Raw genomic sequence first — 18,689 nt, 5'->3', positions numbered from 1 at the left:
TGTCAATCGAAGCATTTATGGCAGACAAAAAATCCCAGAATTCTTCTATGTAATCACATACAATTTTTCGCCAGTTATCTTTCTAGGTCTCTCACATAGACTTTTAATCACCCTTATAAAAGTTTGGACGTGGATGTTCACTTAGTTTCTGCATACATGTAAATTTAAATGAAAATTGTGAGGCATGGCCACTAGCACCGTTTGGCGTAAAATTTCGAGATCAGTTAACATACCAAGTTCGTTTGTAAAAGTCAAATCACACTGCGACAATGATTGTCGCACAGAATGCCTAGTATTTTTACGCACATGTTAGTACAGAAATAAGTTCTTATTAAAAGTTTCAATAAACAACGAAGAACTGTGCTCAACACTATCGTTTTACGTATGACTGTAGTTCTAAATTGCCTGTTCAAACCACCATAATTATATTCACCGACTATAAGAATGTGAATCCTTCAATTTAACTGCCTTTGTTAAAAGTTCATTTAGCTTCAGATTATTATCAAACGACGATGAAGGGCTTCGATATACATTCCTTGTCAGTAGATTGTCACCATCTTTAAAGTTTAACACGGATCCAGATAGATTCGTCAAAATGAAAACTATTTCACCTATCTAATACTCGTCCTTCTAGAGTTGAACGAATAATATAATCATAACCGTCTGTAACAAATATTTCAGTAATAATAATATTAACAAAAGTGACCAACTTATAGGTTAACCTAGGTCATCTATCATATAAGTTTAAGAAAATATAGATATCAATGAAATTAGTGTCACAAGGCCACTTAGTAGAAGTTAAGTCAATTTCGCGAAATGAAATCTATTTCACGAAATGGACTCCATTTCGCACTCTATCATATTCTCACGAAACAAAGTTTTTACATACCACCGCTTAAAGGAAAAATAAACAAAAGAAAAACGTCAAAACAAAGGTCTTTGTTTTAAACAACCTTATTTGAGTCCATGGGCAGACATGCAATATCATTTATTTTCAACAAGTTCACTTTACTATAATTTTTGTAAGTATTTCAGTTGGATGTCATTTTTATTAAGAAAATCTGTCAAGAATTTCTCTTCCTCATTCATTACTCATTTTAACCAAATTGATTTTTGATTGTTTAGAGAGTAATAGAGATATTCAAATTATGACACAGAAACAACATATTCATAGCGATTTTTCTAGAGCGAAATAGCAGGGTGCAGTGCCCTGCCTTTTTTCTTAGCGGCACCCTTCAGCATACATGTCGTACGTCCCGGATTGTCCGGGATTGTCCCGGAAATGACATACTCGTCCCGGTGTCCTGGACAGTATTGAAATGTCCTGGAAAATTAAAAATACAGAAAACAAAAATAACCCCCCAGAAAACTAGATTTTTTGGTCTCTAAATTGTTGAATTTTACATTAATAAAACACAATAAACAGTCCCCGGTGTCACATTGTTTATTCCTAATTATCCGATATCAGTTTCATGCCCTCGAGCGGGACACATGTTGATTAAACCAGCTCCGATCAACACTCGTATTGAACGCGCCCCGCGATCTTTTGATGACCCAGATTAATTTACAGTCAGCTATTTTGATATTTATGAATTGACAGAATTATGCAATCAATAACAGTTTTATGATAATTTAATATTAGGAACAATAGCCGAAAATCTGGTTGTTTTTAGCACGTAGGCGGTGAAGCTACATGTATCCTTTATGGAAGAAATGGCTGAAAATGGTCAGTTAAACGATAATTATTTTAAAAGGTTGTTATCTTTTAAAACGTAGATTGATTGTCACACATATTCTAAATTAAAAGTTTGACTATTGAATGCCTTTGCCGATCGATCCATGAAAATTGACCCAACCCGAAATATTTTATATCGATTTTATCTAGGCTACAAGATTTATTTTATTCCTTTGAGGATTCCATTTTATTAATGATTAGATAAACGTTTAAGCTTTAAAATGATACCAAAAAGCTGGATTCTAAATCACGATGACCAGGTTAATTCTTCGTATGTAGTAAGTCTCCTAATTCTGTTCACCTTGGGAACGCAACCAATTCACGTGCCGAACTATAGAGGTGAATTACCCTATTTACCTCCCTTAGAAAGCTAGACGACATTTGCAGCAAATTATTCCTAAGCGAGTGAACAATGTTTATCTCCCGAAACTACATGTAATTTTATGATATTTATGCAAGAAACAGACGAATATTAATGTCACGGTGTATGTCCCAGACAAAGGGTAAAAATCCCGGAAATTTTAACTCAGAATCCCGGAAATGTCCTGAAAAATTATGGCATGTATGCCTTCAGCCCTAATCGCCTCCCTTTGCCTTTCTTCACTGCCCTTTCATCACCGTCATTTGACCATTCAGCAGTTAAATTAATTATATCTAATGAAACTACCAATCACCTGTCAAAATATCAGATGTTCCAGATAAATGTCAGTCGATATGCAGACCTATATGACACTCGCAGACTACACACAGGTGCAGTGTATAAATTGCACGATGTGTGTAATACTATGCAGTAACGGTATACCGTAATTAAAAGATTACAAGACAATGACTGACTGAATCATAACAAATAGCAATTAGAGAGGTCTGGAATCAAAGCAAACTGCAAAACAATAAAAAGGAAAAAAATAATTTTAGAACAAAGTCTGCTGCTTATTAAATTAATTATCGGCAATTAGCGTGACACCTTGTGTCAGTTTTGTTGTTCACAGTTTGATATTGTTCAAGATAATACTCGATCTTTAATTTGTATTATAAATAATAACTATGATTTTTCCATATTTCCTTCATCAAAGTACAATTAAATTTTTATGAAATTAATTTTGCTTAAAAAATAAACCATTCGATCTTTTATGAAATTTAATGGCAATGTTAGATTTTAGCATAGACAGTTAGTGCGAAAAGTAGTTTCCCTTCACCAAAATGGCGAAAATCGTAAACAAACTTATTTTTAAGTTGGAAAATTGTCTATACTTGTGTATAATATGCACCCATGATTCGGTGGTGGGGTGGGGGGGGGTTGAGGTGGCCTCTGGGTTAAAAAAAAACAACAAAAAATATGTGCATTATACAAAAGTATCAACGGCATGTTCAGTAATATAATGAATGTACATTTATCAGAAAGCTTGCAATAAATTTGAATGAAAAACCATTATACTTACTTGTCTGTATGACATGATTATCATTGATATAATAATAAATACTTGCATTTTGTTTTATAATTGCATTCATTATTTTTGTCTTGCAAGTTTTCTTGGTTAGAAATACCATAAAATGTTAAGTTCTGCTTAAAGATTGTATTGCATAATTTACAATGTAACCTACAGTATAATAACTTAAAATGTAGACATTATAACCCCAAACCATGGATCTACCTTATGATTTTTGTAAAAGGATTGCAACACACTTGAAAATGCACCCTGCCCCTTTTTAGCATTAGAGGTCTAAAAAAATCCATATATTCAGGCTAAATGAGATAAAATATGCAAGTGTTTGTTAGTTTTCAATTACAATTGTTAGCAGAAATAAAAGGAAATGTGGGGCCAAACAAAAAAGGGAGTGTCCTGGTAACCGGACCACTACTAGACTCAAATTTCGATGTACTATATTAGTATGCATAATATGAATTAAGGCAAAGCCTCAAAGCGAGCTCACTGAAATCGGGTTTAACTAAAAAATATATATTATAAAGAAACTATTCAACAGAAAGTGAAGACTCATGAGAACCTATTCACTTAAAAACAGCAAGTTTACATTTTTGTGTCATCATACCTGTTTTAGTGATTATCATACTTTACTTTAAATTTATGAGAAGACGGTATCATGGTGACGTCTTTAACTATTCGCCGCATTCTCATGGTGGTTTTATAGTTATTAATGACAATATTTTCCATTTTCTGTCCATTGTTTTATCTTTTAAAAAAATGTAATCAATTTACTTAGAACTGGAAACCTTCCTTACATGATTTTTGAGTGATGAATAATTTTAAGCAAAAGTATGAAGTTCTGTATTAACTGCGGAGAGAACTACTTCCTGTCCGCTAGGAGCGCCTTGTTAGTGTCCGGTGCGAAAGTTTTGAAATCAAACACTAAGTGTGAAAGTGACCTTGCGTTACCATAAAGCTCGATTCTTGAGCTCACTATTACTAGGGATTTTTATGCCCCCAGCATCTACTGATGCGGGAGGCATATAGCGATTGACCTGTCCGTCCGTTTGTCCGTCTGTACGAGGTTAACCAAATGGGATCGTTTCGTCTAGCATCAATACCCCTTACCAGAATGACTTGATACTAATGCAGATGTAACCTGTGACCATTCCTTATCTTCAGACATCACCTTGACCTCATTTTGGACTTGGGTGCAAAATCTATCGACAAGGATGCCACTTGGGGCATCAAGCGTGTATTGAACGCAGCTCCTTGTTTAAAATTTATCTTAAAGTTACTTTATGGTACATTTTATGTAAACATTTTTATAAACAGACAGGTCATCGGCAGATAGAGCTTAAAAGCCCAAGCTTTTCTACAGCATTGGCACTTATATAGTTACTTGGCATTTTTGGGTAGTTCTGCCTATCTTCAGGTGGCAAGTTTTGATTTTTTATCAGAAATGTCTTGAAGTACCCATCTTGCAGTAGGAGGTTAAATTTAAAGTGGATTTAGGGTTTTATACCATCAGACTATTCTGAAAGGTTGTACATAATATATGTCATGTACCATCAACATGACCATAATGTCAATACATCAGGCCGTAATTAAAAAATTGTTTCTTTGCAGTAACAAGACCCAAAGTTCTTTTCTGTGGTTAGGTAGTTAGGTAATTTTTTTGCATATACTGATATAGGGATAAACAATTTTTTCATTTGACTGGCCAGCAAAAAAAAGTTAGGTGGCAGCGATTTTCTCATGTAGGTCGTGTTACCGCAAACAAATATTTCTGTAATGATAATCCTCAGTATTGCGTTCAAGGATGACTGCCAAAGTTAATATCACTAGTGTTGTTTTGTAGGGTAACTTAATTTTATTGTTAATGATAATTAATAGTTACTATGGCGTAAAAAAAATTGTTTCTGGTATCCCGACCTACCCTAAATTTTTGACCCAGCCCTAAATGTTTTTTTTGGCCTTGGAGAATATTTTTTCAACTTTTTAACAAAACCTTTTAAAGGTTGCAAAACTTCACTTTTTATGCTTTAAACCTGGTCAGTACTTACTGATGCTCTAAATGCATAACCCTCTTATTTGTATTAATTTTTTGACATAAAAATAATTTTCGAAAAGTCTCACTTAATAAAAAAATTTCAAAAAAAATAAATTTCTAACCTACCTACATTGTACCTTAATTTCTTTTAGCATGTTACTGGAAACAAAGATATTTTTTTAGGCCTAAAGATACCGATAGTGATATCCTATTTAAAATTTTGCCAAAATACATATCATGCGTACATTACTTTGCTATCAAATACATAATTATTCAGTTTTGAACTGTCTATGGACTGGGCTTGTGGTGGCTAGGGCTATCTTGAATTAATGATGACTTCATCCACATTCATTTGAAATCATGAAATGTGTAGAGATGAGTAGTTTTAACCCTTACCTTGCTAAATTTCTATAAGGAACTTGTACATCTTTCAATTTTGACAGTACCATTAACTGTTAAAAGGGGTGTTTTACCAAAACAATACTGACTGAATGGCGAACAACGCAGGTTTTGATCAGACAGCACAGATGTGTAAGCTGATCATGATCTACACTGGTCACAAAGGCAGAATCAGTTGTGTCCGGCATGATAAGGATTAAAGATAGATGTCCCTAATTGAAGAAGAGTTGGTATTTGGTTTTGGGGTCGACTGGTCAGAGGGTCATGGCCGAAATGACATTGACAATGTAAAAGGTCAAAGATCAGTAATTGAAGAAGTTTTGGTCCAAAAAAGGCCGTATTTAGTAGGATAATTGTCAGTGATCACCAGATAACCTCTCTTGTTTTCAGGTACAGTAGAACAAAGGTCAAGGTCACAATACAGCTGTTACAGTAACTGTTAGTTAAAGATAGAAAAACACTTTTTATGCCCCCGGCATCTACTGATGCGGGAGGCATATAGTGATTGTCCTGTCCGTCCGTTCGTTCGACAGTCCGCCCGTACGAGGTTAACCAAATGGGACTGTTTCATCTAGCATCAATACCCCTTACTAGAATGACTTGATACTAATGCAGATGTAAACTGTGACCATTCCTCATCTTCAGACATCACCTGATCTCAGTTTGACCTTGACCTTGAACTTGACCTCGTTTTGGACTTAGGTTGCTTTGTATCGACAAGGATTCCACCGGGGTATCAAGCGTTTATTGAACGCAGCTCCTTGTTTAAACTATTGGAGTATGTTTCAGCGTATGACTGTCAAACTTCATAGGATGATTACTTGCGATAAGGAAATGACCACTGTTATTTGGGATTTGCTTGTCAAATGTGAAGGTTGTTGTGACCTCCAGGGTAAAAATTGTTTCTTATTATAAATAGGAAGAGAATGGTTGGGTTATGGCCATTGAATTATTGTCAGAAGATCTATGGTCTTAAGTCGAAGGGAATAGTCATAGTGCTTTCAGTAGTATGGAGCCTTGGTGATTTTGGCTGAAGGACACTAAATAAGCTGTTGAAATAACCCACCAACATTTAAAACACAAGCCATCTCTGAGCAGTAAACCTCTGGTCTGTAACATTTCCAGGTTGTGTATTTCTTTAGATATAATAAATTTAAAATAAGTGAAACCTGTGTGTGCTCACAACCTTTTCATAAAGTCATCTTTACATATATTGTTGCTTCACAGTTGTCAACATCAGTACTTGTCAAAATCCACCAGGCACTGTCATCAGTGTTAGGGTGCAAGGTTAAAAGGTCATCTCAAAAATTGTGAAGGCTGTGTAATACAGGATCACATGATATTATTCTAAACCTATATTTTTTACCATACAGATGTTGAGATGAGCAGGTGACTCAAGGATGGCTGGAATGTTTTCCCAGTCCAGAGACTACACACCTCTAGACGATAGGGAAGAGTTTGACAATGATTTACCACTCAACTACATCATCAACGATGATGCAGATGATGAATTTGGGGATGATGAAAATGACGGGCGATTTTCATTTAGCAGGATCGTGATTCTGATGAAAAAGTTCAAAATACCGAGGATTAATTTTGAGTACTTCGGTGTAAGGTTTAGAAGGATCCCTGCAAAGTCAAGGAGAACATGTCTAGATTTGGTTGTGTGCTTGCTATGTATGTTGAGCATGCTGGCCATTTGTGCAAGACTAGGTTACCATGCACTTTTCGTCTTGAAACCAGCACCGGTGATTGATAAATCATACAGGGCTTTTAGAATTCCAAACCATGAAGCGTCGTTGAATTATGGAGCTCTCCAAACAGCGAAAAAGAATCACACACCTTTTTCAAGACTGGATATGAAGAACTTTGGCTTGTTGTATCATTATCACAGGTCAGGCAGAGGGATAAAAGATAACATAGGTAAATATAGCTTCCTTTGCTTCTTATATTCAGTTGAAAGTCTTATTTTCTTTCAACAATATTGCCAAAATAGTTACTGCTAATATATGGTAGACTGTTGGCATTATAATTCCCAAAACCTATGCTCTCAACTGAGATCTAAGGTACGAATAAGTTTGACTGTGTTTGACTCCTTGAAGTCATGCGAAGTATTATACCATAAAAACTCGAATATATTACGTTGGCATGTATATTACGCACCTGCGATCTTGTATCAAAATCTTGGGAAAAACATAATTTACACTGGAAAATAATATGCATTAAAAACCTGAGTTTTTTTTGGGGGTTTTTTGTGGCTCGCGTAACAAGGTCTTGGCACTCGCTGATAAACCAATTACGGACATCTAACAATATCCTCGATATTTACAGGTACTCTGAGAACATGACACTTTCTCAGACTGTCAACATCTCCTCAACAAGCTTTATACAAACAGTTCATAATTATGGGCACATCAAAGGAGAAGTTAATTTGCATTTTGTTTAACAATGAATGGTTGGCTGTACTGGTCAGTGGTCAGTAATAATTAGCTTGGAATACAGAAATAACAAATAAACCATTTTGATTGCATTGATTTGAACAGCCTCTGAAAGAAGTTGTTTTTACTTTAGCTGAGAGCCGCAAAATTCATGCTGGTTGCAAAGCCACTACGTTTGTTTTTTCTTGGCACTGCCCGTTATAAGTTATGATCGAATGGTGTAACAGCATGGTAGTTTTGAAGCTGGTCTTGAATTTAGGTCCAAAGTTGGCAAAGTATTTCGGGGTGGTATTTCCCATCCCAGGAAATACCCACCAAAACAGCGAAAGTGGGGTATAATGATATATACTGTCTATAATATAGAATAACACTTTAATGAAATCATTTCAGAAATGATATTTATAGACACATTGTTAATGAAAGCAATAACACATGACACTTGATACCTATCCATAGCAAAGGTGAGCAAAATAGTAATAGTTCAAAAGTTGCTTTGCAAATACCACATGTATTATTTACAAGATTTTCACAGTTCTTCAGTTACCACTCGAGTTTCTTCACTCCATCTCGACATTTTGTAGCAAAAAAACAAATTTTGTTGCTATGGCACTGCCCAATCTGTTCCTCAATTTTGTCAAAATATCTACTGATTAATGACTGTTAAATTTAAGAGTTTTGATAGAAAAGACTGTAATAATTATTGTACATTGTACAGCATGGTCAAATCCCTAAACAAGGCTAAATTACAGTTAACAGCTAGCTAGAAAACAGCTGAGATATTAATTTGATAGCAATTGATTTTTGGTTGCAAACTTAACACACTGAATCTGTCTAGATTTGATAGATATATTAGCACCTTGTTATTTATTATTGTTACAACAACAATACATTGTACTAATCCACCGACAATTTTTGACAGTGACGTAATTTTGTCAACAAACTATAAATAACCACGGTATATCCCCAAACGGCTGTATACTTATAATAGATAGAAATATGTTCTTATCGTATGAGAAACTCTAAGTAAGGTATAGCCCAGTGGATGTGATGGCTACTTGTCACGCAAGCGATGTAAGTTCAAAACCAGTGATAGGCGAGGTATATTTTATGTATTTCTTGTATATATATATTGTTTGAAAGACCAGTTTGATTTGGAAAATGTTTTTACATTTTTTCTTGTTAGTTTTATGGGTTTTTTTAATTATCAATCATTTTTTTATTATGAAGTATACCAAATGTTAATGCAAGATATAACTGTCTCATCGTCAGTCCATTGTGCTTTAGAATAGATATTGCTTCTTCGTTATTCTGCAAAGGCTCGTTAATTACAGTTAAAAACGTGTTCATAGCCATTTAAGCCATTTTATATGGACGGATGTTTTCTACACAATTTATTCTGTACGCATAGTTCGTGAAGCACTAGAAAATCAAGATAACTATATAGTTGAATAAGAAAATATCGTGCGGGAAAAAAGTTCCACCGGCCGGATTCGAACTTGGTACTTTTCGGTTACTACGACAGCGCCGTTATCCTCTGGGCTACGTATCTATGCAGGCTATAGGCAAAGAAACATAATGATAATCCAGTACAATATAAGGTAAAAATTGGAAAGTAAACATAATATGACGTCACTGTCAGGTATCCCTGGTCGGATAGTATAATTATTGTAAACTGCTATGTGGCTAGGCTTAATTATGACACTTAACAAGTTGAAAGAACAGAAATGCAGTGGGCTGAAGGCTGCAATAGTTTTATCCCGGAACTCGGCTTATGTCTGTTTTTTCCAGGACCCATGGACGCGCTGTGGGTACAAACAAATCAGTCTACAAATAGGTTGTGCTAAGTAGCATTGAAATATGTCAAAATATTAAACCCACCTACAAACACAAATTCAACCTTATTTTATGAATCCAATACATAATGGCGTTAACATAATTATCTGTCTTTAGTAAATAGTATCAGTTTGGCTCGCCGTTCAAAGAAATATTTGATGTATTAAAGGTTAAACTTTATATAACAAATCGGCGATTTTGTACCTACACTGACTTGGGAAAACCCAGTTCCGGACTAAGGCTATTTACTATTTTCTCGCAATTTCATCTTCAAAATATTTGATGAAAAAATATTGTTTTTACCTTATAACTTTTGTCATTGTATCAATTACTTTTTAAAATGTAAAAGATTCAATGAACAAAATTTATATAAAAAAATGATCTGATTATGTTTGTAAAACCTTTTTTTTGCAAGGTACTAAATATCACTGAGTATTTCCCAGTAAAAGGCAGTATTTCCCGGGAATTCCCAATAAAAGGCAGTATTTCCCGGTAATTCCCAGTAAAAGGCAGTATTTCCTGGGATTTCCCAGTATTTCGCACCGTCCTGTCTTTTATGAGTATATTTCCTGCTTTTTTGCCAAAATTGTTTGAAACATATCACTAACTCATGGAATCAGAGCAAATACTTTGATTCTGACTAAATATTCCTAAAATCTCAAAGTAAAAGTGGCCTGGTAATTTGGGTATGCATTTTATCCTGCTGTTTATGATTATTATCATGCTGTTTATGATTGTTATCATGCTGTTTATGATTATTCTCATGCTGTTTATGATTATTCTCATGCTGTTTATGATTGTTATCATGCTGTTTATGATTATTCTCATGCTGTTTATGATTGTTATCATGCTGTTTATGATTATTCTCATGCTGTTTATAATTATTATCATGCTGTTTATGATTATTCTCATGCTATTTATGATTGTTATCATGCTGTTTATGATTATTCTTATGCTATTTATGATTGTTATCATGCTATTTATGATTGTTTTTTATTTAAACATGTATTACTTATAGATGACACAAAACTTAGAGCTCAAAGTAGATTACGAAGAGACTGGGCACATATTTCAAAAAAGCGGAAGAGACGAAGTGCGATTAGGAAAAGACAAGCTCAGCAGTGGAGTCAGTATTACCCAGCCTGGAAGATGCAGGTAACAACTTATTCAAGACATTTAGGCTTACTTCAGCTGTCCAACTATAGGTCATGGTTGTTGTTAAGGAATTTTGGAAACCCTTTGCCTAAGCCTCCTTTGAGTTAGCCTGAATGAAAACCATCTTTTCAAATAATTGGGTTTCTTCCCTGATCTTCCACTGCTTAAGCCATAAGACTGGTTACAAGCAAAGTTAGATCTGACCAATGTTGAATCCCCATAAATCAAGAAGTTAAACATGCACCTATATATTGTCAGCTCCACTGAAAGTAGGCCAAAGAGTTAAACTGACTTGACTACACAAACATATTTTTCATAAAACTGACATGATAAGAAAATGTTATATTTTGTTGTCAATGATTTTAGCCTTTTAATACCCTGCTAAATTTCAAAAATTGTTTCATCATTCAAATTGGACAGTACCACTTACTATTTGAAGGGGTGTTCACTGGAAATTGACTGACTGAATAACGAACAATGCAGACCATAATCAGCTGGCAAGGCAGGTTAAATTTTAAGGTTCAACAGATTTAAAGATGGCCCAGCTCCAGATTTATGTCAGTTTTTCTTTTAAATCCATCATTTGTTAGGAATTGTTTATTTTTGTTACTTGTAATTTATTAAAACTAAAAAAAAGAGTGTTTTTTTGAGTTCATTGCATTATTTACGATTCTAACATGTAAAATCATGTTTATTTTAATTAAAACACTACAATATTATTATCGTTATTGTTTTCAGGTAATTTTCATGACAGAAAAAGGTGAAAATATTTTTACAAAAGAGAGGTTGCATCAAATCCATGACATTGAGAAGAAAATTTTAGCGCATGAGAAATTTTCAGAATTCTGTTTTAAAGACGTGAAGGACAGTGTGATAAGCGATCCGGCTGTGAAAGCTATAAATGGTTGTGCCCCTTTGAATTCCCTCCTTTCATACTTCTTTCCATCAAAAGACAAATCAGGGAATGTGTTTTATGACGGCCTTGGAGAAAATATGGATAATATAGACAGTGCTTTAAGACTAGCGATGACCACCAATCATTTCTATTACTACGTGGATGATAAAGTGAACAGTTCAAACAGGAAAAGTCAGCTGCTTAGAACAGAAGTATTGTTTGGAGCTCCGTTGAAAGGTCAGTGTTTTTTTTTAGCTCACCTGAGCACGAAGTGCTCAAAGGTGAGCTTTTGTGATCACCCTGTGTCCGTCGTCGTCTGTCCGTGGTCAACAAAGAAAAAGCTAGTTTACACTGTAGAGGCCACATTTATGACCATAACTTAAAAACTTAGTCAAAATATTAATCTTGATGATCTATAGGTCAAGTTCCAGGGTTTTTTCTTCCTGTTTTGGGAACATAGCCTATACCCCCAATATTGGGAATTTTGACGCGTAAGTGTTCCAAATTGGGAAATATTTAGTCCCATAGGATACAGTAAGGATGTGTTTAAGTAATTTCTCATACACTTGTTTCACATTGTACAACCTCTTTAAGATACTACCATTACAAAATTGTTCATAATTTGGTCAATGTTTGTGCAATTTTGATGAAATTTTTTTCAGAATGTAGGATTGGGAATTTTTGCACTCATTTTGGGAAAAATACATACTTTTTGGCATTGGGAATATAGCCCAATAACGGCTATAAAAACGGCCGAAAAAAAACCCTGAGTTCAGATCTGGGTCAGGTGGGGTTTAAAACTAGGTCACTAGGTCAAATCAAAGGAAAAGCTTGTTTACACTGTAGAGGCCACATTTATGATCATATCTTAATGAAACTTAGTCAGAATGTTAATCCTGATGATTTGTGGGTCAAGTTCAAATCTGGGTTATGTGGGGTCAGAAACTAGGTCACCAGGTCAAATCAAAGGAAAAGCTTGTTAACACTCTAGAGGCCATATTTATGACTGTATCTTCATGAGATTTAGTCAGAATGTTTATCTTGTTGATGTTTAGGACAAATTCGAATCTGGGTCATGTCGGGTCAAAAGTTAGGTCACCATTTCTAATCAAAGGAAAAGCTAGTTAACACTTTAGAGGCTACATTTATGACCACATCTTAATGAATCTCGGTCGGAATATTAATCTTGATGATCTTTAGGTCAAGTTTAAATCTGGGTCAGGTCAAGTCAAAAACTAGGTCACTAGGTCAAATCAAAGGAAAAGCTTGTTTACATTCTAGAGGTCACATTTATAACTTTATCTTCATGAAACTTAGTCAGAACGTTATACTTGATGATCTTTAGGTCAGGTTCAAATCTGGGTCATGTTGGGTCAAAAATTAGGTCACGGGGTCAAATCAAAGGAATAGCTAGTTAACACTTTTGAGGCCACATTTATGACCATATCTTAATGAAACTTGGTCAGAATGTTAATCTTGATGATCTTTAGGTCAGTAGGTCAGGTGAGCGATACAGGGCCTTCATGGCCCTCTTGTTTTTTTGTTTTTTTAAGTTTATGGGGAATGGTGGTAGGGCCCATAGGGAGGGGAAAGTTGTGCTGTAACCACTTAAATAGGGGGAAAGTTGTGTTGGGATATAAGTAATATTTTACATAAATATGTTAAACTAAAAAAGAAGCTGATTCAAAAGCACATTATCATGTACATCTAGAAAGGGTTTTGTTCGTTAGGATATGTAAACAAAAGTATATTTTTTTAGGGGATTTTTTTTTTAGAAATAGAGGAAAAAATTCATACTTTTTGGACAGGGGAATGGGGCAGAATTTTCGGCCCCCAAAACGGCCTAAAAACACTGAAAGTGCAATGCTGCCTATCACTTTTTCTTGTTTTCTCTACTTTTCCTCCTTTTCCTTTTACATGTAGTTACATTTTGGTATTTCTTATAGTGGTGGTCTAGTGGTTAAGGTGTCAGCAGCTCAAATCGGGGGATCGTGGGTTTTCGGGGGATCGGGTTTAAATCCCACTAAGGTCATGAGACTCACGACCTCACTTCATACAACACCTGTACTGGTTTTTCCAGGAAGCGGACTTAGGAGTTGCTCTTTTATGACGAGCAAGCTATAACAAATTAGTAAAAACTAATAGTGGGCAGCTGTTTTCAAGATGATCTGTAGTGAATGGGTTTGGACCATTGACTTTTCCAATTTTGATTATGTTTTTTTACATTCCATTTTTGCGTTCCTTGCCAGTTAACAAATGTAGTGTAGCTTGTACAAGCCCATGGATTTCCATAACAACACAGAATGACAGTTTTGGATAACACATAACAAATCTTACAAGTTGTCATTCCAGATGTATTACCTTAAAGCAATGCATTTCTCTAAAATTGTTAATGATTGTAAGATCCGTTTTGTGAAATTCGACCTGGTTAATATAACTTCTTGGCTAAAAATTTTTTCAAGGCATTTTCTGAAAATTGCCATTTTAAGCTATTAAACAGGGAATAATTGAATTCGCCTTAGCGGCTTTTTACATCATAAACAAAATTACTATTTGTGAGTGTTTATTTGCATTTAATACTGAATTGTACTTCCTTGTTATTTCTGAATATCATTTTATGTCAGTCTGATCATGAAAGGGTAGCTTTAATTTATGGGTTCTACTGCGAGTCAGTACTGATCACACAGGTTTTTTTAGGGCTTTTTGTCAAGCGCGCTTGCAAGAGCGAAGACGTAGTTGTCCAAATGGCTGTTTGGTGTATGTGTGTGCATCCGTCCATCTGTGTGTTCATCCAGATTTCTTTGTCTGGACCATAACTTTGACGTGCATGGAGCAATCTTGTTTATATTTGGCATAAATGTTAACCACAGTGAGATGGAGGGTCGTGCACAAACTCCAGGTTCCTATCACAAAGGTCAAGGTCACAGTTGGAGATAATCAAAAATAGTCATTGTAAAGATAATAGAATTTCCCCCAATATGACCAAAATGCCCAAAGTCAGGGATATTGTTGGTCTTCCTAAAATTCTGAAAAAGCTGTATAGTTGATTTTCTGTACACAGTATTGGATTAAAGTGACTGCCTAAACTGGATATAACTGAATGCAGAATTATCTGAAAATTAAAACACCCCAGATATTTACTCATCTTCTTTTCAGATTTGGGTGAAAGAATGGTTCTGAGCAGTAAAAATGCTTGACCTTTCAATGGTATTTTAAAACTGATTTCATTTCCAGCAGTATAATATCTACACTTAATCTTTTGTCAGGTGTGTAAACTTCTTTCAGACATTTGACTTTTCCTTTACATTGCAGGATATGTAACACCATACACCAAAAGGAGTGAGCAGAGCCAAAAGTTTAAAGAGTTTGTGGTCACTTATATTGACATCCTGTCAAAATCCTCTACAAAGTAAGATCTATGAATATAATGATTATCTTATTTCCTTATTATATTGTAACTAGATTTCATTGTTGACTAGTTTATTCAAGATGGGTATGGCAGGTACATTAGTGTTGAATAAAATATGTTTGTATGTGTATTCCTGTATTTTCTTTTTTTTTGACGTTTGTTTATTTCTTATAGTTTCAAATCTCTCATACTTTTGTTAAAATGTGAAAATAAAAAAACAAAACAAATTTGATAGCACTGAAAACAACAAATTTAAAACTCCTGGTATTTATTTCATCTTATTTATGGGATACCAGAACAAGATCTTCCTGTCACAATTTTTCCAAGGTAGGTACCCAACCACTCATGAATAGGCCTTATGTAACTGAGGATATTCCTTTACTTTAAGTGCTGAAAAGTTGCAAATTGTCATAATAATTTATCCAAGCAAACAACAATGAAAATTAACCCTTAATACTTTGCGACCAGTGTAGATCATGATCAGTATGCACATCTGTGCAGTCTGATCAAGATCTGCACTGTTTGCCAGTCAGTCAGCATCCTTTTTGTAAGCACCCCTTTTAACACTTAATGGTACTGTCTGTATTGAAAGATGGACAAGTTCGTTATAGAAATTTAGCAGAGAAAATGGTTAAATGGATAAAGATGTTGTGTAAAAAACACACACACACACACAAAAGTATAAGCATCTTTGTTTCATATATATTTCTTTAGTAGCTGGTTATATATATGATATAGTGATGCTTATGTAAACAAACAGCTGCCTGTCAAAATATGTCATCTGTCACATAAAATAAACATTATCACACTGTTAGGTCAAAATGTAGGTCATAAAATAGTAAACAACAATAGAGGTAGGGCAATTTTACATTTTTTATGGTAAGATAATAGTTTCTGACAGGATTTGCAATTAAATGTAGCATATATATAAGATATAAATATTATTTATAAGCAAGCAGTATATTATTTATAAATTACATGTTGATAGATGATGTCAGCATGCTTAAGGCAAAGAAAGTGTGGTTTATCATGCAGTTGTTATTTTCATTACATGTAGATATATGTGTGGCATATGTGGTTTTGTTTGGCTTGTGAGCAGTACATCTTACATGATTAAACCTGTCATCAGGAGAAAACAATACATTTTGCATTTCTTCTCCCTATTCAGTTGAAATTTGCTTTAGTTGCTCATAGTGACAATTTTCATTAGTGTGACAACTTGTGTAATTCTGCCTGCAATATTTTAAGAAGTATGCCCCTTCTCAATATGGAAATTTTAGTTAAAGTTTAGATTAAATTCCAATATTTTCTTCAGTATTAATTATTTTCGTAGAAGATAGTCAGTTGAAGCTTGCTGATAATGACACTGCATATTAGTGTGACAAGATGAGCAACTCTCCCTGTAGTATATCCAGAGTGATGCTCCTTTTTAACTTAGAAATCCTGGTTAAAGTTTTTATCAAGTATAATGTCTTCTTCATTACCTAAGATATTCTGTTGAAACTTTATATACTCCCAGATAGTGACAATTTATATTAAATATTAGTGTTACAAAATGTGTATTTATTTACCTCTTGTTAACTTAGAAAGCTTTTTAAACTTTACCCTGCTAAATTTCTTAAATGGACTGGTCCATCATTCATTTCGGGCAATACCATTTATCATTCGAAGGGGTTTTCACTGAAAATTTACTGACTGAATAGCAAACAGTGCAGACCATGATCAGCCTGCACAGATGTGCAGGCTGATCTTCGTCTGCACTGGTCGCAAACGCAGAATCACTTAGCAGGCAAAAGGTTAAAAGTACAATACCATGTTTCTAACCATTGCAGATACTATGTTACAACTTCATACTTATCTTTAAGGTATTAATAACGCAAGGTTACGCTTCAAGTCCTAAAACTCTTGCATGAATTTTAACAAAATTATCTCCCTTTTTGAACCTAAAAATAAGGTATTGCATACAAATTGCTCTTGCCAAAGACATTGCATATTTTTAATTGAAACTTTATTAATGTTGCAGTGATTTGATTAAAACGCGAAAGGCACATGTCCCATAACTTTGATTGTGTTTTATCAAAGTTTTGCCCCTTTTTTTCGACTTGGAAAATGCATGTAGTTTTGCATGGAAATTAATATTTCCAAAACTTACGCAGATACTTGCTTGAAGTTTCACAAATATATTGGGTGCAGTTTTAACTAGACCATAGCTTAAAGTCCAATAACTCTTACAATAATTTGGGCAGTATGCCTACTTGTAAATAGAAAATCCATTATACTGACAAGCCTTCGAATATTCAAGCATGCTGTCATAAGATAGCTATAGCTTTTCATCATCATTAAGTTACTTTTTTGGGCACATTTTCATCAGCAACTTGCCTCTTCCTTTGGGATCATAAGTCACATGTGGTTCTGGAACAACTTTTGTTAGAAAAAAATTGGAAACACTGTCAAGATTACCCTTACCAGAGAAAGATTTTGAGAAGAAAAAAAAACTTGAATTTTGTCTGTTAAACTTTTTCAGGGATGTGTCAGTGTTGTATGGAGGACAGGAAATATTTGACTACGAGGTGGAACAGACATTCTGGAATGATGTTAAGCTAGCTGTCTACGCCTTCGTAGCTATATTCCTGCTGATGCTAATCCTGACCTCCGGCTCAATATGGCTAACATTCTGGGGTCTCATCAGTATATTACTCAGTGCTCCACTAGCTATATTTTTCTACCGGGTTGTGTTCAAAATAGTGGGACTGGGGATATTAAATGGTGCTGCAGCTTTTGTGATCATTGGTATAGGTAAGTTTGTATTACTTGATCTATTTTGGTGTTGTCTTTATTCTACTGGCTGTATTTTTTCTACAAAGATTTGTTCAAAATTGAAGCACTAGTGCTAGGCCATAGCCTTAGTTGCAGAGACAACTGTCGCCATAGCCGTGGAGATTGCCATAACAGCTCTAAGGTCACATAGACTTTTCCTTAACCCAAGTCATAGAGACCTCCACTGTGTCCCAAGTCAGATATCACTGCTTTAACGCTAGTAATATAGAGATCCACTACAACCATTGTGATATTGGTATAGGCAAACTTGATCATGTTATCCATTGAAGGATCATGGTGTCAGTGCCATACTTGTTGTATTTGCAGACTGGGTTGTGTTAGATATTCTAACACTTTTAAGATTTTCTTTTATATAAACAAAGAAGAATTTACCCTGTTATGGTGTATTGTCTTATCGATTAAAACATGTAGAAGGACCTACTTTTGGCTATTATACCTAAAAAGGATTCCAGATTAGTATACCTTCCTGGTGTAGTTCGAACTGGTTAGAATGGAAATAGATTTTAGTTT

The 18,689-nt window shown here is 34.7% G+C and overlaps 1 protein-coding gene across 1 annotated transcript in view; it reads left to right on the top strand.

Moving 5' to 3' along the window:
- Positions 1-876: 876 nt before the first annotated feature.
- LOC123527597 (protein dispatched homolog 3-like) overlaps positions 877-18,689 on the top strand; it is a 46,717-nt gene continuing 28,904 nt past the window's right edge. The window contains exons 1-6 of the mRNA XM_053522627.1: positions 877-1,022; positions 6,985-7,534; positions 10,901-11,037; positions 11,776-12,169; positions 15,245-15,341; positions 17,866-18,137. Coding sequence (XP_053378602.1) covers positions 7,012-7,534; positions 10,901-11,037; positions 11,776-12,169; positions 15,245-15,341; positions 17,866-18,137 — 1,423 coding nt within the window. The 5' untranslated portion in view covers positions 877-1,022; positions 6,985-7,011. The remainder of the gene's footprint in view (positions 1,023-6,984; positions 7,535-10,900; positions 11,038-11,775; positions 12,170-15,244; positions 15,342-17,865; positions 18,138-18,689) is intronic.

This window comes from Mercenaria mercenaria, chromosome 14, assembly GCF_021730395.1.
Source record: "Mercenaria mercenaria strain notata chromosome 14, MADL_Memer_1, whole genome shotgun sequence".
NCBI classification, from domain to species: Eukaryota; Metazoa; Mollusca; class Bivalvia; order Venerida; family Veneridae; genus Mercenaria; species Mercenaria mercenaria.
The sequence above is the reverse complement of the archived record's forward strand: the minus strand, read 5'-3'. Positions and strand labels throughout refer to the sequence as shown.